General features: G+C 34.9%; 1 protein-coding gene across 2 annotated transcripts in view; it reads right to left on the reverse strand.

Moving 5' to 3' along the window:
* Positions 1–337: 337 nt before the first annotated feature.
* The window catches only part of LOC128998027 (programmed cell death 6-interacting protein), a 37,506-nt gene continuing 10,083 nt past the window's right edge, over positions 338–27,760 (reverse strand). Inside the window, exons 4-17 of one of the 2 annotated variants that reach the window (XM_054423961.1) lie at positions 25,774–25,927; positions 24,149–24,273; positions 23,082–23,183; positions 22,419–22,641; positions 21,730–21,853; positions 20,589–20,766; positions 19,327–19,488; positions 13,300–13,455; positions 12,811–13,023; positions 12,011–12,169; positions 10,473–10,635; positions 5,362–5,490; positions 3,854–4,033; positions 338–2,507 (exon numbers count right to left, since the gene is read on the reverse strand). In XM_054423961.1, coding sequence (XP_054279936.1) covers positions 2,392–2,507; positions 3,854–4,033; positions 5,362–5,490; positions 10,473–10,635; positions 12,011–12,169; positions 12,811–13,023; positions 13,300–13,455; positions 19,327–19,488; positions 20,589–20,766; positions 21,730–21,853; positions 22,419–22,641; positions 23,082–23,183; positions 24,149–24,273; positions 25,774–25,927 — 2,184 coding nt within the window. In that variant the 3' untranslated portion in view covers positions 338–2,391. The remainder of the gene's footprint in view (positions 2,508–3,853; positions 4,034–5,361; positions 5,491–10,472; positions 10,636–12,010; positions 12,170–12,810; positions 13,024–13,299; positions 13,456–19,326; positions 19,489–20,588; positions 20,767–21,729; positions 21,854–22,418; positions 22,642–23,081; positions 23,184–24,148; positions 24,274–25,773; positions 25,928–27,760) is intronic. The other variant, XM_054423962.1, reaches the window with a different exon arrangement.

Raw genomic sequence — 27,760 nt, forward strand, 5'->3', positions numbered from 1 at the left:
CCTTCTGTTAATGTTTTTAGTTTAAATTTATATTCCCGGGTGGGGGGGGGGGGGGGGGCTTTAGCCTCTATTTCCTTGGAACCGTCACTGATTGTTGAGTACAGTAATTCGGAAGGCAAAAAAAAAAAAAAAACAGATTAATCTGCTTAAACAAAGGGTTACTAAATTTACTCAAAAGTTTGATTTGGACACACAACCAAGAACTTTACTAGCAACTATCTTTACTCGGTTTGATAAATAACAATCTACTCTCACGAAAATGACAATCGTGTATACCAGTCAGTTAAAAAATAAATCTAATTGGAATAAGGAACGTGATAAACAAAAATACACTGTCTAATATTCATGATATTTTACAATATTTATTTATGGCTATAATTAATGTTCGTAACAGTTATAGGCACAGTTAAATAGCCTGAATAAACAAGCTTTGACAAGATACTGTCATCTTACCTCAGAGTACGGCAGATAAACGATATTATATAACCAACAATATAAAAATAAGAATGACCTTAACACTAATATCATACATGGTGTAAGATATCCATAGAAAACTCAATCACAGATAATTTAACTTAGTTGTATTTGATTTGTTATCCATTGACTCAGTACTATAATTATTTTAAATTGATATATTACTTAATTTATCACCCCTAAACAGTCCCTGGCTGATATTAGATAATATTTACCATATGTGTTGCAATTTTGGAAATACATGCAATAAACTATTACACTAAAACTGAATAAACACTTGCTCACATTTGAAACCAAATATTGAAAGTTGTTATCAATCTCAATAGAAAAAGGTTAAATGTTATTGTAAAACTTAATGCAGTGGACTGGAGTCCAGGAGTTGATAGGATTAGTTAAATTTGGACAGCCAATTGAATAAGATTCACACTTTGTCTATACCGACTTGAACAAACAAGTAACTCTTTGTATAGTGCTAAACGAATATTATTGCTGCGATTATTTATTGTTTGGTATTATGTCCACATAATGTGTGATTTTGCAATGCATCTATTCATTTCCCTATTAACTTCTAATGATTCATGTTGTTTTTAGTTTGTTCAAGAGGGAGTCGTGTTGGACACACCTGGAAATTGAGTCTGTCCCTTCCCATGAATTAAAATGCTTTTGAAAAATTAACAACAGACCATTTAATTTTTCACTGTAAGGTAGCACTTTTATTATGAAAGTAATTATGAATTACAAGTGCCATGGTTGAATCATTTCGCTGATAAATTATATTTCCTGCTTAATCCATCACCTCGATATTTATTAAATTTAAAACCAAATAAATTTTTTTTTGGTGATTATTAATTAACTATTTGATTGAATATATCTTGAAGATTGGGGAATACACAAGGGAAGTTCACAAGTTTTACTATACTTTATCCTGTCATAAATACTTTTAATTTTGTAGGTATGACAGAAAAGAAAGAAAAAATAAAGAGAAAGCAGAACATTGTGTTTTCATGTATGTGGTAGGACTCAGTAGTGGTTAGTAATGTTAGGAGAATGAAAACTCGGTTTAGTTATTTATGTAGATGTCCTTTTATAAAATTTATGTTGTTCTAGACTGATGGTTTCATAAGAAAAGGTAGTGTAAAATTTAAGTTTCTTTCTCTAAGTAAACAGTCTCAGATCACTGTACAAAAAAGTGTTTACAAAAAAGTCAGGAAATTGGCAAGACTCAAAAAGTGTTTAAAATGAAGATAAAGACTTTACCGGTAGTTCAAGATAATATCAAGTAAAATTTAGAAGAATGATGGCTGTCAACTTAACTGGGATATAAAAAAATTATCATGAATAATGGTTAGCTATGAACACCAAAACAATACGTAAAAAGTTGTACGATTCCACACAGTAATATACAACCCTTAGACACCATCTTAAATACATCAACAATAAATTATAAAAATAATAAAGCCTATAAAAATATATATAGTAAAATATTTTGGAGGATAACTTTGATGGCTTGTGCCTTAAAGTGTGGATGTATATACCATCAACTAAATAAAACTTGTTTAACAGTAAAGCGAGGGTAAGCATAGTATTTTAATTGGTTAAGAAATCCCGCATAAACTAATAAAAAATATATTTTCACACTATATGCAGAATAAATATCATAAAACGGTTTATTGACACATTTCAGTACATACAGATTGCAAATATTGACATTAGATTACATGACCAGTAACAAAACCAATACTCAAAACAAAAACATTAACACAGTAAAATAGTTTTTTGATTTACACATTTATGCAACATTTTATGAACATATTTAATCTATGAAAATGCATGACCACTTACAAATTTAGTAGGTAGAAAAGTCATTATAAAACAAATCCTTATAGAAGAGGGGTTGGCTGGTCACTCGGCGACAGGCTACCATTGCGGGTTCTGTGGGGGTTGTTGCCCTTGTGGGGGAGGATACTGGGGGTGATATTGGGGGTATTGTGGCGGAGGGTACCCCGGGTACTGCTGTGGTGGGGCCTGGTATCCTGTGGAAACAAAAATAGTTTATAACAGTAATTAGTAAATATTTGACAAATAAACCTCTAATTTACAAGTACTCTAAATTTAAATGTACAGTAGACTCTCAGTTATTTAGTGAGTCGGTGGCTCAGTCGGTAGCGTCACGGACTTCGGGCCCAAGGCAGCGATGTCGTGGGTTTGGATCCTGGTCACTGCTGAAAACATTTGATCAGTACACCTTTGTAATGTACCGGCTCACTCCTTGCTTCGCTGTATACGATCCACGCACGGGCGGTTAGTCTATGTGGACGGACAAACGCAAGGTTAAAAGAGGCCGCCAACCTCTATAAAAATTAAAAAATCCGGCCGTTATACTGCCGGAATTCTGGAATGTTATCAATAAAAACACTAAAAATGCACTTAAAACTCATCTCCGAAGATCTCACAATTAGAAACCACTATTGCCACGATCGCGCATGATGACGATGACGTTTTATGAGGGTTGTACATCAAATTAAAGCAAAACTGGCTAGTTCAAACACCAGTGCTGTATTTACTTCCCAACTACTAATCCTCACCTTTAAGCAACAATGAGTTTGGTTGGAGAAAAATTATTATGTCAGAGAAAATCAACGCTCCTGCCAAGTACGAATCTCGTTCTTTAATTAGGATTCTGTAGCAAGGCGGTCAAGCACTTTTGAAATCTGTTATCAGTTGACAGATGTGTGTGGAGAAAGTGTAGGTTTAGTAGTACTTAAAAAGCTAATTTACTCCCAATGTGAATATGAGGAACTACAGTTTTAGAAAATAACAAGAAACTTGACGCAATCAATCTGGAATATCCAGTAATAGATGAAGGCAGCAAGTAACGAAGTTAGCAGAAAGCTATTATGAGGTGGGCAGTGGTTGCCGTCAGTTTACATCAAGACAGTGATCTAAGAGAAGGACATTTTTCTTGCAGTTCGGCATGTTAACAAGTAGCATAGTTTACCACTGCACTTTGTAAAAAACGTCCCCAGTAATTAGGAACAAGGAAATTTTTCTTGCAGTTCGACATGTTTACGAGTAGCATAGTTTACCACTGCACTTTGTAAAAAACGTCCCCAGTAATTAGGAACAAGGACATTTTTCTTGCAGTTCGGCATGTTAACAAGTAGCATAGTTTACCGCTGTACTTTGTAAAAAACATCCCCAGTAATTTAAGACAAGGAAATTTTTCTTGCAGTTCGGCATGTTTACGAGTAGCATAGTTTACCGCTGTACTTTGTGGTTTTAAAAACATCCCCTATCAGTTTATCTTGATGCCTCTTGCCAGCAAAATTGACAATTGACTCTTGATACTGTTGACAATTGAGTGGCTTGACTGACTCACCTGATGGGAATGGTAATGTGTAATATCCAGCAGGCATAGTAGGCATGGGATACTGAGGGTACGGTGCCTGAGGCCCAGGGGCGTAAGGTATAGGCATGTTCTGAGGACCAACAGGGTACGGCAACTGAGCGGCTGATGTAGTAGGTGGTGGAGGTCGTGGAGGAGGTTCCTTCTTGCCATCTGCAAAAGAGTTCAACTATTAAGTAAAATCCAATTTAAACTATTTTTTTTAATAAACTGACAAACATATGATTGATATTTCCACCACCAGAGCAGCTACCAGAAGTCTACAGAGTCTACAGAGAGCCGCTAGAAGCTCGAGAGGTTGAGTACGATTTTAATTGATTACTTAAAAGTAGGGATGTAGAAGACTGAAAAATTGATGAAATCTGTATTCTAAATTTAAGATTTTAATAATCTTTGCAGTTTTCTGACACTGCAATCTTGGGATAGTAAATTTGTTATCTTGACCACGCAAGCAGATCATTACACCGCGTAACTCGCGGTAAGACGATCTCTCAATGGATCCATAGTTAAAATGTATCGAGAATCAATGTTTCCTGTCGGTATTGAAAGTTATGTGCCTTTTGTGAAATTGAGGAGCAGAACTGCCCCATCCCCATTTATTAGGTATGACCGCAAAATTTACAGCTTAATCAAGATTTTTTTACAGTTGAAAAAATTCTGGTTTCAAGGCTTTCACAGTTGAATGAGTTCCCTGTCGAACATGCACATTTTATTTAGCTTTTAGAATATTTCATAAAATATAGTTAAACATTAATGCTGTCCCATTAAAAATAGAAGAGTTTCTTAATTATTTTATAAAAATACTGGTTTTCTTAACTTAAATAAATATTGAGACAAACTAATATGGGTTTAACAGCTTAATTTTGGGAAAGCTAATAAGTTTTTCTTGAATCTTCTGAAGTTAATTAAATGGTAATAGGCAATTTACCTAAACACACTAAAGTGAGAATCTAACAATAACAAGTACCTATATAGCTCAACGTAATATAGCATCTACGAAGTTACAATTACAACATCAATCCCAAACAAAAGAAAAACAAACAATTTTTGTGCAAATTAACACAAGAAATGCAAACAATTCATAGGAATAAATCACAAAACCAACACAGTCCGTCAAGCATGGAAAACAACACTTAAAAGTTAATCCAAGCACTTCGACAAAAGGGTCCCTGGTAGAAAAACTGTTTCCTATTTACCTGAACTCAAATGCATCAAAAACCTTCTTTAATTTTACTTAGCAGTCTTTATATTTATACGAACAAATGGTTTTCAATCGTACGGCTAAAAGTATTCATTGCAAAACGCAACTTTTAGTACTTAAATGACGCTCCCAATACAGCTGAACATATTACAGTGGGATGGTAAGTTCATTGTTGCTGAAATGGAGGAAGTATTTAAATAAAAGAACCACTATTTACTAGTTTGCCATCACCATTGATTCTTTGTCACCCCGCATGCAATGATTCCCCCTCCTGACTCACCGGGTTGGTTTTCAATTTTACCAGGTTCCCCAGCTTTAGCCTCAGTTTTGCCCTCAGTTTTTCCCCCACCACTTGCAAGGTAGGTCGACAGTGTGTTCAATCCCGTCTGTAAAACTCCGGTCAAAACGGCTGCAATCAGATTCGTGAAGTGTTACTCAATAGTGGCTAGTGGAAAGGAGAGGTCCAAAGCTGCCACAGGTTAGTGAGGGTCTTACAATGTTAGCAGGTAGATGTTTTAGCCAATTTGATAGAAGTTGCATTAAATATGAGTGTTAAAATTGAGTTTGAAGCATATTAAAAAGCGAATGCTGACCTAAAACTTACAGCGAATACTGCAAATTTATTTTACAATCTTTCATTAATGAGCGTAAATGTAATGCGTTAAAGTAACACTTTTTTGCTAGAAGCTTATTTTTTTGGCCGGAGTGTACTATAAACTTAAATGAATTTGAGTTTTCGTTCCTGATTGATACGATGTTTAATTTATGTTACGTACCTTTTGTCAACATCAATCTAGTGTATAATAATTGGGGACTTGTTTTGGTAGTGATTATTGCTCCGTTTTCAAATCTCCTTTGGACAATATTATAAGATTTGAAAATAAAGGAGTAATGATCAAACACTAGACATCTAATAATTGATAGTGGATTGATGACAACAAAAGGTTTGTATCAAATGCTATAGTTATAAATGTACAACTAGAACTCAATAAGAGGCAAAACACAGTAAAATGTTGTCACAAAAACTCTTTCTGTAAGTAGTTGTTCAACATTTTTAACATCGGGAAAAAAAATGCAAATATTGATGCTGTTAGTTAACCGCTTTTCAAAAGGGAAATTTAAAACTCCGGTTAAAATCATCTAGCCCTTTAATTCAGCACCGTAATAGTTTGGCGACACAATAGTACATGCTTAAGTTTGATAAAAATGCATTAGGTCTACGTGCAAAAAATACTTGCTGATGTAATGTCTCTCTGTTAGTCTTGTATATAAATAAGTTTGTACTTAATGAAGAAGTAATGGAAACCAGCAGTAAAATCTGTACGGCTACTCAAAAGCAACAGGATTTAAAAATTATTTTTTAGTACATGAAAAAAACAGTGAAAATTTGTGTCATAAACATTTTGCCGTCTGAGCCACCCAAAGTCGAAACCAAATTGAATTGAAGTTTGAACAAGAATGATTCTACTGGTGCTGTCTAAGGCACTAAATTTGTATCAGTAAAATTATACATCCTCTTTTGGTAAATTATATATTTGGTGATATGCAACTGTTAAAGATATTTTAAATAGTAGGTGTGCTGCATTTGCACAAACATTTACTGGTAGTAGGATCAGTAAAAACATTGTGACTATGGTTAGACACAGACAGGACTTGCAAATGCAATACAAACAAAATAATAAAACACAACAATACAACAAGCATGTGCCAAGTATTTTTAACAACATACATAACACAACATTCACATTTAGTACTACAGAGCAAGTCAAAAACATGGATGACTAAAGATGCTTGATTTACACAGTGGCAAAATTATTTTATCAAAATTTTTTATTTGAAGACCAGTAACAATGCCAACAAAAAATACAAACCGCTATTAGCAAGAAAATCTAATTTTAGAATATCTTTCTTTACCAGGTGTCTTAAAAAGCACATACACTCAGCTCCCGACCAACCAGGATAAAGTAGGGTTGAGGCTTCCTGGATTCGCAAAATGTCGATAATCCGCAAAATATTATTGAACAGAAAAGGATATCAAAATTATCAAATGAAATATTTACAAGACACAAACCACTCTGAATTCCTTTTTTTGAAAATAATCTTCTCACAGTTTTCTAAAGAAACATCTCTTTTTGATTCTACTTTCATGCATTTTAAATTTACAGCAAACTGAGCCGTGACTACTTTCCACAGACGAATGTCACAACTCATTTTCTGTTTCTGTGTTCAAGTTGTTTTTGTATATTATGGTTTTGCCATGTTTTTTTTTCCAACGTCCCCAATGAAACTGTTTGCCACGCACTTCTTCTTACTCCTACCGGGCTGAAGTCAGAGGCTCCGTGACGTCTTAACATTTTCCCAATCCGTTTGCATGAATATTTTTGTGTCTTATTATGCATATAATGGTTGAATATTTAAATTTGTGCTTCGTTTTCTTCAATATGGAGTTTTAAGCAAGCCGATTTTGCCTGATGGGGCCCCGGAGGAGAGCCATCTGGCTTCCTTGAGCGTCGGCGGAGAAACTTACCATCCTGGCCTACTTTGGACTCTGGCCCCCTCTCCGCCCAGCTTCATGGCCCTCCGGTGTCATGTGCCTGACCTGCCAAACTACCAGAACCGTCTACCGCAAGTTTTTGTGATTTGTTTGATTGTCATATTTATATAGATCTATTTATTTACTTAGGCCTATTTATTGTAGCTGTTGTTAGACTGAGATACTTTATTATTTGTTATTTAATTTTTAAGAACATCATTGATCTTTTCTTATTTATTTATTGATTCAGGGGGCCCCTAAGAATTATTTTACAAGGTTTAAAAATTAAATTAAATTTAAATTTAAATTGTTATATGCTATATAAGTTGCTTAAACATCTTAGACGGTTGTTGTTAATTTTTCATAATGATTGAAATTGAAAGGTATCTCTATTGTTATAACTGTAATTTGTTGTTTTATTTAGAAGGAATTTAAAATTAATAAAAGCTTGTAACGGTGTATTCTACAACCGTTACAGTTTCACGTTTCCGGGGGTGGGTTGCCGTCAAATCAGGAACGTACTGTAGTACCAGACACTCCCTGTCTCTCTCTCTCTCCACAGCGCTCTCTCTCTCTAACCCATATACAAGCTCTGTCCTTACCACAAGAAGGGACGAGAGGAGAGGTAGGGGAGTGGCGCATGCGCACTGGCCACTGCCTGGAGGAGCTCCACTGCGGTGGTTTGTAGAATTATTCGACTCCATACCTCCGAACCGTGCATATGTCTCGAGTTTGGTAACCTCGCTGGCTAAATAAGGGAAGCATAAACCTTTTCACATCTCATCATTGAATGTGACTTTTGCTTTAGTTTCCATTCAAAGCTTCGATTCCTAGTAACGTCGTGTTGCTGTTAAAGCAACCTAGGAATAAAATATATTATTTTTGACATAACTAATATTCAATTTCACAAATATTTTCTATCAATTAACTCGTTTTCTCCCAGTACCGCTTTGTTGCTGTGTAAGCAGCCTGGGCGTCCCGTTAATAACGTTTGTATTTAGTGTTTTTATAAGTGTGTTCTTTAATAGATTGAATCACTTTGTAACATAATGAAAAACATTGGTCTCTAATGAGATAAATATCTACTTCGTACTTTCGTACATCGTTAGGAGCTCAATTTGGCAATCTAAAAACAGTGACAAAGTGAGATATTACTGAAAATAGGTATCTTGTCTGAGTCACTCAAAATTATTTTCTTATCTGCGATGACGAACCCTGGCATCCACTGAGCCATCCAAACACCTAAATTAATATGTTGACTATTTTCCCGTAAACCGGAAATACGTCACAAGCTTTGTATTGAAAATTGTTTTGATAACTGAAGAAATGGCTGCTAGTAGGATAGATGGCAATTCTTAATTCTTTGAGTTTTGATCATCTGTTTTACATGTATTATTGTTGATGACTTGTTTCTTGTTTTTTTATGTTCATTACAGCTGGTTTCTCTCAAATGGCGCGTTGTTCTTGAACCTTCCTCCACGGTTTTCCTAGTTGTTTGGTAGTTTTTGTGAGCCGCTCCTCGTCCCTGCACATGGGATCACGCTTCCAATTCGTTTGCCTGGTTGCAGGTGTGAGGGCGTGGTTCAAAATCAGGAGGGGTCTATGACTTTCAGTGGGCCCCGCTGCAGACAAGAGATTTATGGTTTGTTTATATGCTACTGCACTTCCTACCTTGAAAAAAATGCTGCAATTCCAAAAAACACTGAACTACAGTTTAAAACGAAAACACTGGCTCGTGTTGGCAATTAGGATCGTCTCTGTCTGCATTTAATTTAACTTTATTTTCCTAGAACGTGTCCTGGTTAATCTGATTCTGGTTAATTGGGAGTTGAATGTAGTAGCATATGACTATTCTTTTGGGCAACAATGTCAGTGGATCTAAGAATAGGTCAGCACTGGAAGCTATAATGCGCACTACATGTAACTTAAAAAATCCACTTCCACATGTTTACAATCTAGACTAGATTAAAGCGTCTCTAACATTTAAGGATAACCAAAGGGTTACACAAGCTGGCAGTGACAACGGCTAACCAATTTAGTTCAAGGAAAGGCTCTAGGCCAGGATTTAGCATTGTTGAATAAAGGGATAGCAGCTAGCTTATCTTAGAATAAAGTAGGCCATGTAACACACATAATACTCACAAACTTGCAGATTAAGCGAGTCCAACTCTTTTCGTCTACACTTGACAAAATAGTGTCCATTTTCTGTGTTTTCTATGACTTACCTACAGTTATTCTAAGGTAATGAAGATTTTTGTAAAGATGGCTTAAGGCCAGGGTTTTTTGTAATGAATAGGTTAAAGCATACTTACCTTACTGACAAAAATATATGAAAATTCATAAACAAAAACACATTTTGAAGCTGCTAGTCCTTCTATAGTAGTAGCATTTTCATCTATTTTCGTCAGTAAGGTAAAGCCTATCCATCACAAAAGCCTCATTCTAAGGTAAGCTAGCTGTTATCCTCTTTGACCCTTTATTCCACTAACATTGATTGCGTTGGAGGTGAATTGCTGAGAATAAGACAGTAAAAGCAATGGTAGAATCACTACAATAAACTAACTCATAACTTATGGTCAGTTAGTGGCACTACGGATTATGAAATTAAGGCAACGACGTTGTGAATTAGTTTTGGTGGTACCACTTAAATCTACCAGAACGGTAAACTCTAGTACAAAGACTCACCCCTTGGTACTACAATGCAAAGGCTGATATGGTCAGAAAAATAAAAAAAAAATAAAAAAAAAGAGGCTGCTAACTTTTATTTTTAAAAAGTTAATCCAACCAAAACGATCCACTGTAGAGGTGTATAACCACTGCAGCGATCCACTGTGTATAACCAGCAAAACATGTGATACCTGAAGTAATGCCGGAGACTCCACCGTGATGTTGTGGTAGGTTTGGAGCGACTGCTTGAGCTACAGCTCCCAATCCACGAGTCAGGTCCTTCATCAGCTCCTCCTTCTCTGTCTTGCGAGCGAAGCAGAAGTCCGAAACTTTGTTTTGGAAAGCAAGTAGAATCTGTCAAAACAAAAGTCACTCCATTGAAAACATAGAATGGGTTTTCTGACCAAGGATCAAGGGAAAGGTTACTGATAACAACACCATTTTTCCATTTACCATCAATCAAAAACCATAACTAAAAACCATTGTTGTATTTTTATCACAGTTTAGTTGAGCTTGGATAGAAGAGCTTTAAAGGTTTAAATTTTAAATATAAATGGTTGATATAAAATATATTTACCGATTGATATGAAAATTCTGGTGTTGGTCTAAACGGCAAACTTTACGTTGGTAATCCTGATTTCAAAGAATTGCGTCTACAATATTTTTACTGGTTTTTCAATAAATAGTGCAACAGTATTGTTGCATATGATTTTAATAATTTAGTTTTTGTAATTTTTTGCTGGAATAAAATCCTTCACAAAAATCAAAATCCCACCCAACAAAATCATGCCCCCCAAAAATATTGATGGCGCAAGTTGCACTATGCCCCCCCTCTTCTGAGCACCCCTGTATCAAGTATTTTGAGTGTATATATACATTTTTTTTTTTTTTACTCGTCTGCAACCTTTCATTAGGTGAGTTAGCTGTGTACTCTCCATCCTCTATATAGTTCTTTAGTTCTATTTTAACAGTAATTGTGTCAATATTTGAATATAATTACTATGACGCCAGTTATCATCACAGATAATCAACAGTGTGTTTGAACTAACTTGCGTTCTCTACATCAGATTTTACTTACCTCCCTTCTGGCAAAGCCATAAGTAAACCAAAGGTGCAGTAAAACCCCTTTCAACCGCACATTGTTAAACCAAAACCGTCGAACAATTCAAATAAATTGGAAAATGAGCCTGGCAACAGGAATTGTCTGTCGTGGCGCAAGTAGTTGGCCAGACCTAGCCAGCGGAATGTGATGGAGCGGACGGTAACTTGGATCTCATACCAAGATAGATGTAGATTTTAAGATGAGCGGACGGTAACATGGATCTCATACCAAGATAGATGTAGATTTTAAGATGAGCAGACGGTAACATGGATCTCATACCAAGATAGAGTTGTAGATTTTAAGATGAGCGGACGGTAACATGGATCTCATACCTAGATAGATGTAGATTTTAAGATGAGCGGACGGTAACATGGATCTCATTCAAAGATAGATAGTTGTAGATTTTAAGATGAGCTGACGGTAACATGGATCTCATACCAAGATAGATGTGGATTTTAAGATGTCAGAAAAAAATTAAATAAAAACTACTGTTGTTGCAGATCTTATTGAATAGGCATAACCTTTCAATTCCTAACCCTTGATTAATTGAAAAATAGGTTCTCCAAAACAGCTTTATCCCCTTTCTTTAGGCTACTAATCAGGGGTTTACTGTATTATGTTACATACCTCTGTCAAGGAGTTGTAGAACTTAGTGCCTTCCTGCAGATTGTTCATCAGTTCCATGTAAGCGTCGTGAGCAGCTGCCAGCTCTTTGAGGACTGCCTCTCTTCTCTGAGCTGCATGACCTTGTCCGCTGCGCTCCGCAACAAAATCTGTGTTGGTTTTCTACAACAGTTATGACATTACTGTAGAAAAAAAATTGTAAACACAGTGGGTCTTATGAGGATAAAAAACCAAGGGTACATAACAAATTTGCATTAGATAAATTTGAATTTAATTTGCTTGAAATTGGAAAATTAGGGTAACACTTAAAAATCCTTAATTGGAAACATACACATAGTCATTAAGACAGGGTTAAGATTAAATTCAGCCATTTTTTGTATGGGGAGTCAAATATTTGTAAGTTTAGTTTAATATTTTAAATTATGACATTGTTGATGGATTTTTACAAGTATAAACGCTGTATAATCTTTCGCAAACGACCAAAAACTAATATAGTGATAATAGCGCTCATAGCACATTTGAAGAGGTTCACTGTGACTAATACACAGATCAACAGTGCTGTCATTTTTACAGCAATTAGGAGTTGTGCTATTTTGTTTAGAGTCAAAAGTAGACTATAACATACCAAATTTCAATCATAATCTTTCGAGCTGTATTTTTGAAAATTCAACATTTCTGTTAGGCCCTATTTTATTGTTTTTAAGGGAAAATCACAATTCAATTGTTAGTCCAACCTAACACTCAGAATCATTTTATTTTCATATTTACAGGCTCACACCAGGATATACTTGATGGTTCTGTACCTGAATCTCAGCTAGGATGCCCTCCTGTTTGTTAAGACTGTCCTTGACCTGATGTTGCAGAGGTCCGTACGCTCTACCCAAAGTCTCCACAGTGAGTGCGTGTTCATTGATGTTTCCATCGTGCAATGCAGCAAGGAACGTCTCTTTCATATCCACACTGGCGGACTTAAGCTCACACTCTATAGCGTCTCTCTCTGCCTTCATAGTCTCTACCTGAAATAGATGAGAAATTCAGTTGAGTGAATTTACTTTGGAATAATGATTTGATAAAATTTCAGAGGTAAGTTTATTATTGAAAAATAAGAACATTTATTGAAGAATGTAAATAATAGAGGTTACAGTGAATGCACTGATTTACTGATTTAACTAAGAAAACGTTAACTACAGATAACCTAAAAAGTTAGCTGGCTTTCTAGTGAATAATCAAAAATATTAGTAAATTTTATATTGGATAACTAAGGTTGACCAACAGGCCGGTTGTTATCATACCTGGTCCATTAGCAGACGGAGACGACCTGCAGATGAAGAGTTGCTATTGGTAGGCGAGGCACCTCCTGCATGAGGCACAGACGCAGCCATCACTGCTGGCCCCTCACTTAGCAGCTCCATGCCTCGCTTGTGCGCCTCGTACTTGTCCCTCACCGTCTGAAACGTAGACAAAGTTATAATTTTATCTTAAATGCCAGTGCTGTTGAGACCTACCATTTCCAAAAATATATCCAAGAAAACCTAAAATACCCCGCCGCAGCAAACCTGCAGGCAGACTAAGCGAATTCCCATTTGCCTGATTTGATTTTTAATTAAATCTATTTCAAAAACATTAGGTTTAACGAGTACCTAGGTTTGCTGCTACAGGGAGGATAGTTAAGTGTTTTTGAAAAAAAATTAATAGCTTCGTATAAAATAAATAGATTTGCCAAGTTTGATCAAAATATATCCATAAACAAGCCAACTACAACAACAGTTAACTTATTCTCCGTAGGAATAACACAGGAATTTTAAATTTACACTTTAATTTTTTTAAAATTTTTTCCGTAACTAATAACAAAAACACTTAAATAAACTAAATTATTTGTTTTTTAAGCTCTTCAAATTGGTCTAGAGAGAAACTGGGAAATTTTATGTTTTGATGCTCAAAAACAAGAAAAACTAATTTTTTAACTTCAAATATTAATAAATACAGGTACTTAACCTTTGCTTACATTGTTTGTTTGTGTATAAATATAATTTAGATTATACAGATCATTGTTAAAACTAGACAGGATGTGGAAAACTCTTTTGTTACTGATTATTTAATACTAAAATTTGTTCAAATGATAGCACAATTAAATAAAGACACTAAAAGACTTGTTAAATTATTTGAAGGAATTTGGCTATTTAAAATATGAATTGGCTTTTTTAGGTTTTCTTCGTAATCAGGATCGAAAAAGTTTTCCAAATCCTGTTTAGTTATATGATCTGTACAATCTAAATTATATTTATACACAAACAAACAATGTAAACAAAGTTTAAGTATTTACTGTTATTTGAAGTTTGAAAATGGACTCATGTCCGAAAAATATAATAATTAGTTCAGGGTGCTCAGTTGGGCTTTATTTACTACTATAATTTAATATATCAGCGGCCCTATTACGTGAACACCTAAACTAAAATATATATATATATATGAATTTGAATGGATGGTGTTTTTGGCCTCTGGGGACATCAAAACAAAAATTAAATCGGTCCTGGGTCCAAGTCTTATCAGGAAACCTATGGAAATAGCTTATTCAAGCTTGACAAAAGAGAACAATCTGCTAAGCATTTATTTAGCAAGTTATTCCTCAGAAAATTTTCAATCAAAGTTGAATACAGATTTCTTAAAATTAGTTCATAGTTTAATGCAGGGGTCTCCAACCTTTTTTACACAAGGGCCACATTGACAATTTTTGGTGGAAGGAGGGCCCCACCTCCAAATAACCCACAAAGAGGTAATTTTCTAATTAAGAGCTCAGCAATTAAGTTTGAACATTCTTCCTGATTTGTTGTTGCTATAAAACCTTTTGACTAACTAAAATTCTGTACGTTTTCGTGCGAATTGATACTGTGACCAAACAAAATAACTTACCTACCTCATATAGGCCTAATTAACACGTTCGCGGCGGCATGGGAGCAATCGCTCCCATTCGGAACCCTAATGCCATCCTGGTGGGTGCGATCGCTCCCAAGCTGCAATGCAGTACGAAATGATTTATTTTTAAGCCAGGATTAGAGCTAGAAACTTGAAACCTTGCACAGCACTGCTCAATAGTATACTGTATTTTGTTGTGGTGTAGGTTGGTAGTAACTTTCCCTGTAAAATCCCCGTCTGGCAATCTCAAAATTCTACTTTTTGTCCCGTCTTTTTCCCTCCATTTGGCAATACAATTCCAATGGGACCGGCTACGTTACAAGCAGTGCTGCTATCTGTTGGTGTTTAGCGAACTACGTCGACTCTCGTTGTAAAGCAAGACATCCTCGCACGTTATTTGCTATTTGTCAGACCGAAATTGGAAAGCCAATCACACGCGGCAATTGGGTTTGTTCGATGCTGAGGGCTGCGCCACACCTGGTATACGCCCGCCATTTGACGTGCCGCCGCGAACGTGTTAACTTATTTATGGATATATAAACTGTGTATGTCATATTTATACTTTGTCATAACATAAGTAGGCTTATGTTTATTAAAATTCATAACAATGTTAATATAAATTAATTTTACAGTATATTTACCATGGCATTAGTATTTGTTCTAAAATAGAAGTTTTTACGTAGGACTAGGGATGGTCAAGTCTCGAAATTTCGGGAAATTTTAAATCTCGTTACACGAGACGAGATTACTTTTTGGACAAGATTTTTATCGAGACGAGAATAAAAAAAAAAAAAAAAAATTAATTAAAAAACGCCTGCAGAAAGTCAATGCAATACCCGCAATACAGGAGCGTGTTGTAGTTGCGTTTCCTTTTCGAAGGCGTTCTTATTTAATTAATTCTTTTAATGTAAATATTACTTTAATTCTTTTAATGTAAATATTACTTTAATTCTTTTAATGTAAATATTACTTTCATTATTTTAATAATATTACTTTAATAACATTTGAGAAGTTTTGTTAAGTGTAAGCAGTGTGAGGAATGTTTTATTACTATAAAAAAGTCAAAACAAGTAACTATTTTATACAAATTAATATTGCTTTTATTTTATGATTTATTTTATTTTAGGATAAGTTGAACTCTATCCTAACTGATATCACCATGTTTCCTAATCGTAGGCATTTTTAATAAGTTAGGCGTGATTAATAAAAAAATGTTATGCTGATGTTATTTAATGAAAGATTGTAAATATTCTTGCCTATTATCATTATTTTAGTATTTAAACAGTCATCTAACAATGTTACAAAATCAGGTAAAAATTTCGAACGTGCATTTCCCGTTGTGTATGAGAAGAGAAATCTCGTCTCGAAATTTTATGAGAAATAAAAAATCTCGTCTCGAACTAAAAATCCAATCTCGTCCATCCCTACGTAGGACTGATGAAAACACAGGATTACACAACACCAAATATTTGCGATGCACTACTAAGTTTACTTGATTGAACATTTAATTGTAATGATGACAAGAATAGGGGTCTCAATCCCGGGCCTTCAATCCAATCCCGGGATTTCGGGATTCGTCTCAGCCGATCCCGGGATTATATAATATTATGATTTTTTACTTTTTAGCCATTTTAAATGAGCGAGTCCATTTAAATTAAGTCTCCTCGTTGAGTACTTTAATGTTTTAAACTGGCCTTACCAGTGTTACACTGCACAATGTTTCCGTTTTCTAAGTAAATAAATATTACCACGCCAAACTTTCATCGCCCGTATTTCTTATTTACAGTGTATAAATGTTGATATGTCACTCTAGAATATAACAAATACATTTTAAAAAAAATCACGAGCAACCGCACTCGCACGTAGCCTAGATACGTTACGCTAATAGATTGATTAAAGATAGCTAAGAGAAAAAGATAAAATGGGAAGAATCATGAGTAGCAGCGTTAAAAGGTTATTTTGACTGACAGCAATAAACCAATATAAGATAATGTAAAACAATAAACCATCTGCTTATGTAGTAGCGTGCATATGAAAAACGTAATTTTAGATTGTAAGAAATTTAATCACCACACTAATAACCACATACGAAGATAAAGCTATAGACCAGTATTTCCCAACCAGTGTGCCGCGGCACACTGGTGTGCCAGTAGGCCTCTGTAGGTGTGCCGCAAAATTTTAAGTAGTTAAAAAATTTTTGATCAAGAAAGAAACTTTTAATAAACAAACGGGTACAGTTTCTTAACTGGGCTATGCTAATATCGATTGAAACTATCGAATTGAAAATATTGATAAATAATCAATATTTTTAAATATATCTATTATTAAATTAAACTATCATAACCTAACCTAACCAACCAAACTTGCTGATAGTGAAAAATCGCATGAAGGTTTACTTATCGAATCAATAGTTTCAATCAATATTAGCATAGCCCAGTTAAGAAACTGTACCCAAACAAACGTCAAGCACAAGTTTCCCACTAGAACTGAAACCAGGGTTTATTTAATATTTCTCACTCATTATTGGTAAATTCATACAACATTTTAATCAAGCTCAATGTTTTATTATTAACTTATTATAACTTCTCACTTAATAAACACTAAATAATGTACATATGTTGGATAACAAATGTGAGTTTTATATTTTTTACCTTGGTAAACCCACCTTTATATTATATACATACATATATTTACTAGTAAAAAATAGGTTATACGGAGTAAGATGTAATAAAAAAAAAATTGTATGCACTTACTAAATGTAATTTTAACCAACGATATTTTGTAGACAAGTGTGCCGTGACTCCAAACTTGTTCTAGTTAGTGTGCCCTGAACGGAAAAAGGTTGGGAAACACTGCTATAGACCCTAAATATAAGCAATCTTAACACTGTAATGAGATTATAATCGTGTGTCAATAGTTATATTTTATGGCATCAATGAAAATAATACTAAAATTTCCGATTGCAATGTTATGTTTGCTACACGAACACAAATTGCGTAGTTTACGTTTAATGTCAACAGTAAAACTCGAAATAACTTGTAGGCCTACTGTAATTAAGTTCTAACTAATGTAATAGCATTTACAGAAAGTAAATCCAAATCGTCTAAAAACTGAAACATATATTTAGGCCTACATTCGTTCGCCTATTGAGTTTAATGATAATTAAATTTTCCAATCAAAAAGATCATTAGGCCTACTTATACCATTTTGTATAATCGTCCTAAAATAAAGAGTATATGTGTTTCAAGTGTTATTGGACTATTTTTGTTAGGTTTCCTCAAGTAAAAAGTTCTCAAATTCACAAAAACATCAGTATAAACATAGGTTTTTCAATCCCGTTAATCCCGGGATTAAAAGTCACCAATCCCGGGATTTCTAGGTATAAAAAATCGGCCGGGATCCCGGGACAAGAATCATTTACAAGGAGTGTAAAGCTAACATTAACAGCAATTTTTAAGGAGAATTTTGTATATTTGCCACTTTAAGGTCAGCCAAATCAGGGTTAAAGTTGATGTCCTGATCCATAGGATTGTTTTCAACTCAAAGGATCTTTAGCTTGGAAGATCTGTATTAAGATAGCCCGATCACTAGGCACATACTTACAGCTAATTTTATCTTATTGGAAAAAACATGGAAAATGTGAGAGAGGTGTACTATACACACATTCCAACAGGGGATCTGGGTATCCAGCCAACCTGGACACCGAAAATTGTAGCCTACTTGAATTCGATATGGTCCAAGAACTACAATGATCACCAACAGCCAATAAATATAAATTTATTGACGGCGTTCCATTGGTTCTCTTTTCGTTACTTAACATCATAAGTAAATCACGATCACTAAAGATCATCCATCACAGAAATTTTACTGATACAACAAGAGATGTTTACAGTGCAATCGGGATTGTCGAGACCGCAACATTTATTAACAGGTATTACCGTGACCGTGAGTGACAATCACGGCATTGCCGAGACCGCATCATTTACTTACGGGTAGGCCTATTGCCACGACCATGAGTGATGATCACGGTACCGCTGAGACCGTAACATTTACCTACGAGTGTTGCCGCAATCGCGAATGACGATCACATTAAGTTATTACCGAGACAGCAGCATTTACTTACGAGTGTTGCCCCGACGACTCGATATCGCCAATGTGAAGGACGATCATGATATCACTGAGACTGAAACATTTACTTACGGGTGTTGCCGCAACTTTGACTATACAAATTATATAAAAATTATTATTTCCTAGTAGGCCTTCAAGGGCCGGATAAGATCTGTTCGTGGGCCGGATAAAATCTGTTTGTGGGCCGGATGTGGCGTAGGTTGGAGACCCATGGTTTAATGTAACCTACAGGAGTAGCTGGTTCCCTATATGGGAAATTCGCTAAAACCAAGAATTACCTTGTCGGCTTGTGCTGCATTGTTGAGGATTGTCCTATACTTCTCCATGTTTGTTCTGAATGTTTCTGTTAGACGAGACGAGGGTATTCGGTTCCACTTGTCTTTGAATTGGTCCCGTAGCTGGTCATCGGACTGCTTCTCATCATTCAGCATTCTCTCAGTCTGAAATAGCATTTACACACCCTTTAGCCTGACTATCCTCCAAAAAAATTTGTCATTAGACTCATGGGATGTCATTGGAATTTTTAAATCGACATGGATATGTTTATAAAAACAAAAAAAAATGTATTAATAGGAAAAAGTGGCGAAGTAGTTAACATAATAATACTGTGAAATCGAATTCTATTAACAACTGTTAAATTAAGATGGAAGTAAAAACTACTCACCATACATTTTCTTTAAAGATTATTAGGCCTTAAAACCCACTAGGCCTTAAGAATAGCCTGCAATTTTCTCCCAAACTATCTTGATCGTTGTTTTTTGACCAAACAAAACAAATACTGTATTGTCCTTAATCTCACTGGAAATAATCAACCAACTATTTAGAGGTTAGAGTCAGGCCTACTAGCTCAACTAAAAAATTAACAAAGCAAAATGTAAAAAAACTTCTATCTGTGTTTATAATATTGCTTGATAATAAAATATAAAAAAAAGATTGTATTTATGTATATTATTTCATTTTCATATCTTATTTACAGCTTGGGAATTGCCTCAACTGCAAGAAAGAAGAAAATATTTTTTTTGTATCAAAACATACTTTCCCATTTTCATAACTGTTGAAATAACTAAATAGCTAAATTACAACAAGTTTTGATGGAAATTAATATAAAAAGATCTTAAACGAATCAATTAACGTATCATAATTTTAGGGCCTGTTGAAGTGGCTTCAAGACTGCAAGCAATTGCCAAATTTGATTAAAATATATCCATAAGCAAGCAAACCACAACAGTTTATTTATTCTCCATAAGAATAACATGGCAATGACGAACTAATCTCTGACCCCATCCAGTCTCTCGGGTCTTCCGCTGGGCCCGACTCGACCTGAAAAATTTGGGGACCTGCAGACCCCTAGCGAAAACTAGTATGAGCAACTACACGTCTGTGAGACTTAATATGTTTTTATATTGCCTCTGAGAAGTCGGCGGATAAACTGAGGACCAGTAAAAGAAGGACAGGTAACAGAGGTTTTACTGTAAGAGGAACTGTAAGCAGGCTGAGAGGCCTAGTTAGTGCTATGTGGAGCAGTAGTTTATGTTGGTACCTCGTCAAGTATTTCTCTGTTGCGGGTAAGTAGGTCAGGCAGTTCCCTTAACATGTTGTTAATGGCTGTGATGCCGCCTCTCTCTTGTACAGCAGAGGCCTTGGACACCAAGGAGGGTGGAAGCTCTTGGCCACTAGTATCCTCCAGAGCAGCAGGTAGGTTCAAGGAGGCCAAAACACTAAACATTCCAAATGTTTTATTTCACTACTGGTGGCTGATAAAGTTTTGATTGAAGAGAAATTGTAGTGATTTTTCATCAATTATGTATATGGTAGTGATGGGTCGGTACCACTTTTTCAAAGTCGGTACCGGTACCACTTCCTAGCCAAAATCAATTAAAAATTCTCGTTTCCGGTACCTTCGGTACCTTATTTTAATATTTTAGGATAGGTTACTTAATTTTTTATTATAAAAAAAAATACCTATCCATATTTCAATATTACATTATTTTGCATTAGTATGGGTTGGTCATAAATCATGAGCATCACTCACAGACTTCATCATCGTCTCCCGCGATCGCGACAAAATCATGGACATCTCCCGTGGCTGCGTAGACAACATCATGAACTCCCGCGGTCACAGAAACGTCATCGTCATCTTGCGCGAACGCGGCAATATATGTAATTTTCTGGCATTATCGGCGACGGGTTCCGGTAGACATTTCACCATCGGTTCTCAGTCCGGTTCTTTAGTCAAGAACCGGCGAAACCGACATTTGACATGAAGTACCGACCCATCATGTTCTACATAAACACCAAATATCATAGCTATCTAAAAACTAACTCATTCCAAATTGTTTGAACATTAAAAGCAAACTTAACATATAACAAATGGAATTCAAAATATTTTACTTATTTGACATAATGTATGTAACCTCCGCTTGATTGAACATTAACCCTTCATGGACGAGCAGGTTATGTGATCAAAATTTATAAAATAAAAATGAATGACTTAAGAGATCTTGGTACAAAGCATCAGAGGTAGGCCTAAACAGTAACTTAGACCATTTACACCCGCCAAACTATTATTGCAAAAGGCAAAACAAACTTGGAGGTTACACCCGTCATCTGACCTTTAGCTTATTTATAAAGTTAGCTTATTTTTATGTTTAGTTTTTGTACAAGAATGGACCTTTGTTTACCTGTTGAGCAGTTGAGTAGCATCTCGCAGCTTGGCTACCTCACTATTGACCAGTTCACTCTTGTGATTCTCATAAGCTGTCAGAGCTTGGTGGACAGCCATCGGGACCAGCTGCTCAAACAAGTCTGCATAACATCAAACACAATAGAAATCTCTTTGCCAAGTGTTGCAATGTGTGATTTTAACAAAGTTTCAGATGGTTATTTACACACAAATGGGTCTTGATTGAATTGAGGTACTGACCAGTTTTAAACTAGATTACCAATGGATTGAGAGGGGCTGGAGATATTAATATGTTGTTAATTAGGACATACCTGAGTTATTACAAATTTTAGGATGTAACTCCCAACCTATCTTTTATTCATGCAAAATGACAGAAGTAGTAGCCTAGTAAAACTTTGAAATTTGCTAACTGTTAGTAAACATTTTTGTTACATTAAAAATTTAGTAGGCCTATCACAATTAAATTAGAATAAAATTAAAATCAATTACCTAGACAAACATAAGTTCAAATTGGATTAAGATATGTTGGGTTGGCATGGATTGACAATCTGCTAAGCATTAATTTGATATGTTATTCCTCAGAAAATTGTTAAGTTGAATACAGACTTCTTAAAATTAGTCCATAGTTGAATGTAACCAGAAGTATTTTTGTCCTTATTTGATCTTTGCCAAAGTTGGACAGTATACCTTTGAAGTTGCTGGAGAGTTTAGGTGGCACTGATTGAGCTTTAGCCAAAGGCGCTCGTCCAATAGGAGTCAGAGACTTGGCATCTGGGATTCTTTCATGGTAGATAAAATCGTTATCCTTGAGAGCTTCTTTGAGATGACGTTCAGCCTTGGCAATAATATCTGCGGTGACGCCGGGTTTGCCAGATCGAGTTTGAGCAGCTTTCAGATATTCTATGGCACTCTGAAACCATTTCACACTCTTAGACAAGAATAAAACCCGTGAAGAACTGTAGGCTCCATCTTATATCAAAATCTACCACTCCAGTCTCCATAAGTATTTTAGAGGAATGTGTAACCATGTATTTAGCTATATTTGTCTCAGACAAAAACTCAGCCAGTGCATTATATAAATGTACCACTGTGCTGACTCCCAGGATTTTCGTGAAACCCTAAAATAAAACTTAACAATTTATTAGTAAGAATTTGGAAAGTTGTGGGATGCATGATAATTCTTGCATTGGAAACATTGACTCGAGCAAGGCACAAATACAAAATCATTTTAAAACAAAAGTCTACTTCCATTTTTTTTCTCTCTGGCATAATATTATTCTAAAAAGCTGAGAGTAAAGTTATTACGAAGAAGTTAATATATTTTATAACAAAACTTAACTAAACTTGTACCTGCAATCTGGCAATTTCCTCTCCCACAGCTTTGTTGGATTTACATACTAAACTTTGAAAGAACTCTGCCACTCCATGAAACATGGCTTGTTTACCTGCCACCTAAAAGGTAAAAAATAAAAATACAAAAACACAATATTTTTGTAGCAAACTGCAACAATTTTGATTAACTTATTTATTCTCCATAAGAATAAAATAAGGATTTTCAATTTACAGCTTTTTAAAATTCTCTCCATAACCATTTGGCATACAACACCATTTCCAAGATACTGTGTAATTTTATTTTACTAGCCCTACAAAATCGTTTGAAAATTAATTGCGAAATGTTACTGTATGTTTTGAGTGTAAAAAATGGGCAAAACATATTTTCACTCCATAAAACCCCTTTTCAATAGTCTGATCATGCTGGTTCGTGAACTCGTTCAAAGAACTGTAGGTGTACACATTTGTATAAAATTTCACCACAATCGGATGATTTGTACACAAGTTAGCGTGCTAAAGGTCAGACATATAAATATATATTATGAATTTGAAGAATGGACTTTGGGGACATCAAAAAGTAAAGCAGGACTAGGTCTTACCATGAGATCCAAGGTAATAGCTTATCCCTACATGAGAAATTTGCTGAAACTATTTCATAATTCAGTAGAGTCTCCATTATCCCAAGTTTGGCTATCCAACCCTCCATTAACAATCGAGAACCAATCAATCGCTTCCTGATTATTTGTGGTACATTGAGACAACACCTTTTTCCAGTCTTGTCTGTACTCTCAATTAATTTAACTGGACATGTAATGGTTTGACAGGTCTGTTTTAAGCAAGCGTCAGATAAATTCTCCTCTATAATCGTAATTGCATGTGTCTACTAATCATTGCAAACAAACTCTCTTTAAACGTTACAAACTTTAGTGGGCCTACATGTTATTTAACAAATCTTCTTTATGTTTTGACCTCCGATGAAAATAAATCATTTAAACATTTTGTACTCCATATGAGCATTGGATGTTCGAAACAAATCACTGATTCTCCATTTCAATGTTTAAGTGCTTACAAAATATAAAACTTACGATTGGTATCCACTCCTTATCCCAAAGAGGACGGACATTTTCTTTCTGGAGAAGTTTAAGTGCATCTGCATACAATTCTTCAGCTTGGTTAGCTAGCTTTGCTGTTAGAGCATCCTTTAAATTATCTGCAAGTAAAAGAAAGATATATAGAACAAACTATACTTCATTACCAAGGTCTGAAGTGACTCAAGCTCCTCAAGTTTGACAACCGAGGACGAAAATTCTACACAAAATCATCAAGGTCACTTGCACATCATTTTCTTAGGATGGGCAAACATGTATCTTGTTCTAGGGGTCGATGAAACGGCTCAACCCCTTAATCGATTTGAAAAGAAAATGCTTTAAAATATTTTTAATGCTGCATACAGGCTGGAATTCTTTAAAAAAGTGTTTACAAAATTATTTGTCTCTAAAATCTTAAAGTGGATTTTAAACTAATCAAAACAACAAACAAAATGTAATTTTGTTTAAGGTGGAGGACCTGAATGGAAAAGAGTACATCTGGCATATCAAACACAAAATAGCCTACTTTACACTATCCAAAAAAGTTACAATATTTCAGTGCCACTGACAGAATTTTTTAACCATTATGGTTTGAGTTGGAAGAGAGTCTTCAGGCCAGAAAGATGATCAACACATTTTCAATAATAAATAATGTAGGTGCAAAAGTATATTCACCATTAGGCTAAGTATGATTTTAAAACATATACAGTACTTGCCAAAGTCGATTTTTGACACCTTTCTAACAGTCGATCTTATAGTTATGGAGGTTAATTTAGTTATATTATATTTAGGGATGGTCAAGTCTCGAAATTTCGGGAAATTTTCGGAAATTTTAAATCTCGTTACACGAGACGAGATTTCTTTTTGGCCGAGATTTTTATCGAGACGAGAATAAAAAAAAAAAAAAAAATTAAAAACGCCTGCAGAAAGTCAATGCAATACCCGCAATACAGGAGCGTGTTGTAGTTGCGTTTCCTTTGCGAAGGCGTTCTTATTTAATTAATTCTTTAAATGTAAATATTACTTTAATTATTTTAATAATATTACTTTAATAACATTTGAGAAGTTTTGTTAAGTGTAAGCAGTGTGAGGAATGTTTTATTACTATAAAAAGTCAAAACAAGTAACTATTTTATAAAAATTAATATTGCTTTTATTTTATGATAAGTTGAACTCTATCCTAACTGATATCACTATGTTTCCTAATCGTAGGCATTTTTAATAAGTTAGGCGTGATTAATAAAAAAATGTTATGCTGATGTTTTTTTAATAAAAGATTGTAAATATTCTTGCCTATTATCATTATTTTTGTATTTAAACAGTCATCTAACAATGTTACAAAATCAGGTAAAAATTTTGAACGTGCATTTCCCGTTGTGTATGAGAAGGGAAATCCCATCTCGATCTCGTCTCGAAATTTTATGAGAAATAAAAAATCTCGTCTCGTCTCGTCTCGAACTAAAAATCCAATCTCGTCCATCCCTAATTATATTAATATAGTTTGTTATTTTAACACTATTTTGATTTCCCTATACATTAAATAATAACAAAACCTCTAATTTTGTGACAACACAAAAATGACATGATAGATTAATTGGGGTTTAGGTTTGTTACAAACTCACCGTGAATAGCCTTGTGCACAAAGATTTCCTGAGCCTGAGCCAACATGAGAGAAGACAGTGCTGCCAATGTGTCGGGGTTAAGGTCGGGAGTCGGGTCTTGTTGCAGTGCTGCCATAACATTTCCCTTAAGGTGGCTAAATATACCTGCCGATTGCTGGAACAAGGAAACAAATAAGTGACAGGCTACTTAATGTAGACGTTTAAATAATTCCGTTTCGCTTCTTCTTTAGAAGCTATCTTTTTAGTTGATGAAATTTGGATCAAATATTTCATCCGTTACCACAGGGATTATTCATCGACTATTCTTTTTAGGTATTTACTAATCTTAAGAACACAAAAATTGGAATTCTTGTAAAACATGTTTTTTTTGTGAACTAACACCTGTGGGTGGCATGTGAAAGTACACTAAACTCAACAACTTTTAAGTCATAAAAACATACAAATTTTACAAGGTAGTTAAAACATCAATACTGAATTAGTTAAATGTAAGATAAAGTGCTGCACGTTACTCCGTCAAAGGATTCAGAATACAATGAGTCTAAACTGTTAGAAGTAGCGCAGAGATATACGATATAGGCCTACAGGTATGAGGAGTTGCCAATTGTGAAGTAAATCCACCGACATAGGTTTTAAACCTAAGCTGGTTATTGTTTTTTGTGTGTAAAATGTATCTGTGTTTGTACATTGTATAGAAAAAATAATAAAGATTTCTTGACAAAAATAAAAAAAAACTTTTTCAACATATGGTAGCCTAGTATACAGCGCACAAAAATAAAGGAAAAGTACTGTTAAGTGCATCAGCCTAAAGGTTGACATGTATCGTTCCACAACAGTCCAGGGCGGAAAAACTGGTTGCCTTAACACATTTACTACAATGTATACTAAACAGAAACAGCATTCAATCTCCACACTATTATACTTGATAATCCACAGATAGTGTGGAATAAAACAAAAGGTGGTAACTGAAGACGAGATAAACGAGAACGAGGCCTTTGTAGATCCAAAGCCTAAAGTTCTAAGCTTAACCCCAGGTTGCAATAAATGTCAGGTAGGACAGCTACTTTTGTTAAGTTACTTTGTTGCTCTTATGACAGATCTTATATTTATTAATGATTTGCTTAACACTTTAACAGTAGCCTACATTGTATAAATGACAGGAAATATTGTCAATGGTTAAATCTAAGACACTTAAAAATAAGTTAGGCCTACATAAGTTTTTACCTAAAAAAAACTAAACCACAAATATAGAGGGGAAAAATACCCTGCTTAAAAATTAAGCTAGCTGGAGTGGTTAGGTTTATTCATACCCAATTACAGCAGCCCATCTAAATAATCTGCCAATAAAAAAAATATAACCTTGAGCCACTTTTTATAGGGAAAGTCTAATCATTAAAGGATTTTCTAGCATAGGCATAATTATAGGCTATGTTTTGGTAGGCTAAGTTATTTAAGATTTTTGGACCAATGTATTATGGTGATAACTGGAATATTTGTAAATTGTGAGTTACAGGGTTAATCAAATTTGTATTTCTGATATTGTAGTAAATATTGTTTGGGTCTCTTTAAAAGTGGAAAGGTGTACCCAGCATGCTCTTTCCAAAATGTAGTAATCATAAAATTAAGAACTTGAACTTTTTTAAACATCTTTTTACAAAAGGTTCTAAAAGAAAATTTGCCAAACATTTGTATTGCTTTTTTGTAAATTTAGGAGAGCTATCCCAGATCCAGATACCAAATGCCTTCATGTTGTTAGCCTCCGGATCACTGGTAAAGTAATAAATAATGGTTTAAATACCTTATACTGTCTAAAGTGATCCTTTGTAGTCTATGTAGGCTACTGCAGTTTCATTCCTGAGTCTAGACCTGCCCTCCGTGCGTAACGTGCTTCCCGGTACCGTGTTTCGTAATGTTTATGTGTTATGTTCGTGTGTTCGTCCGTGTTTTATGTATATATGACCTTGATGGATTTTTACCATGACGACTTCCT

The sequence above is a fragment of the Macrosteles quadrilineatus genome, unplaced genomic scaffold (assembly GCF_028750875.1).
Source record: "Macrosteles quadrilineatus isolate MER2022 unplaced genomic scaffold, UCM_ALF_1.0 Scaffold_7__1_contigs__length_78375512, whole genome shotgun sequence".
In the NCBI taxonomy this organism is placed as follows: Eukaryota; Metazoa; Arthropoda; class Insecta; order Hemiptera; family Cicadellidae; genus Macrosteles; species Macrosteles quadrilineatus.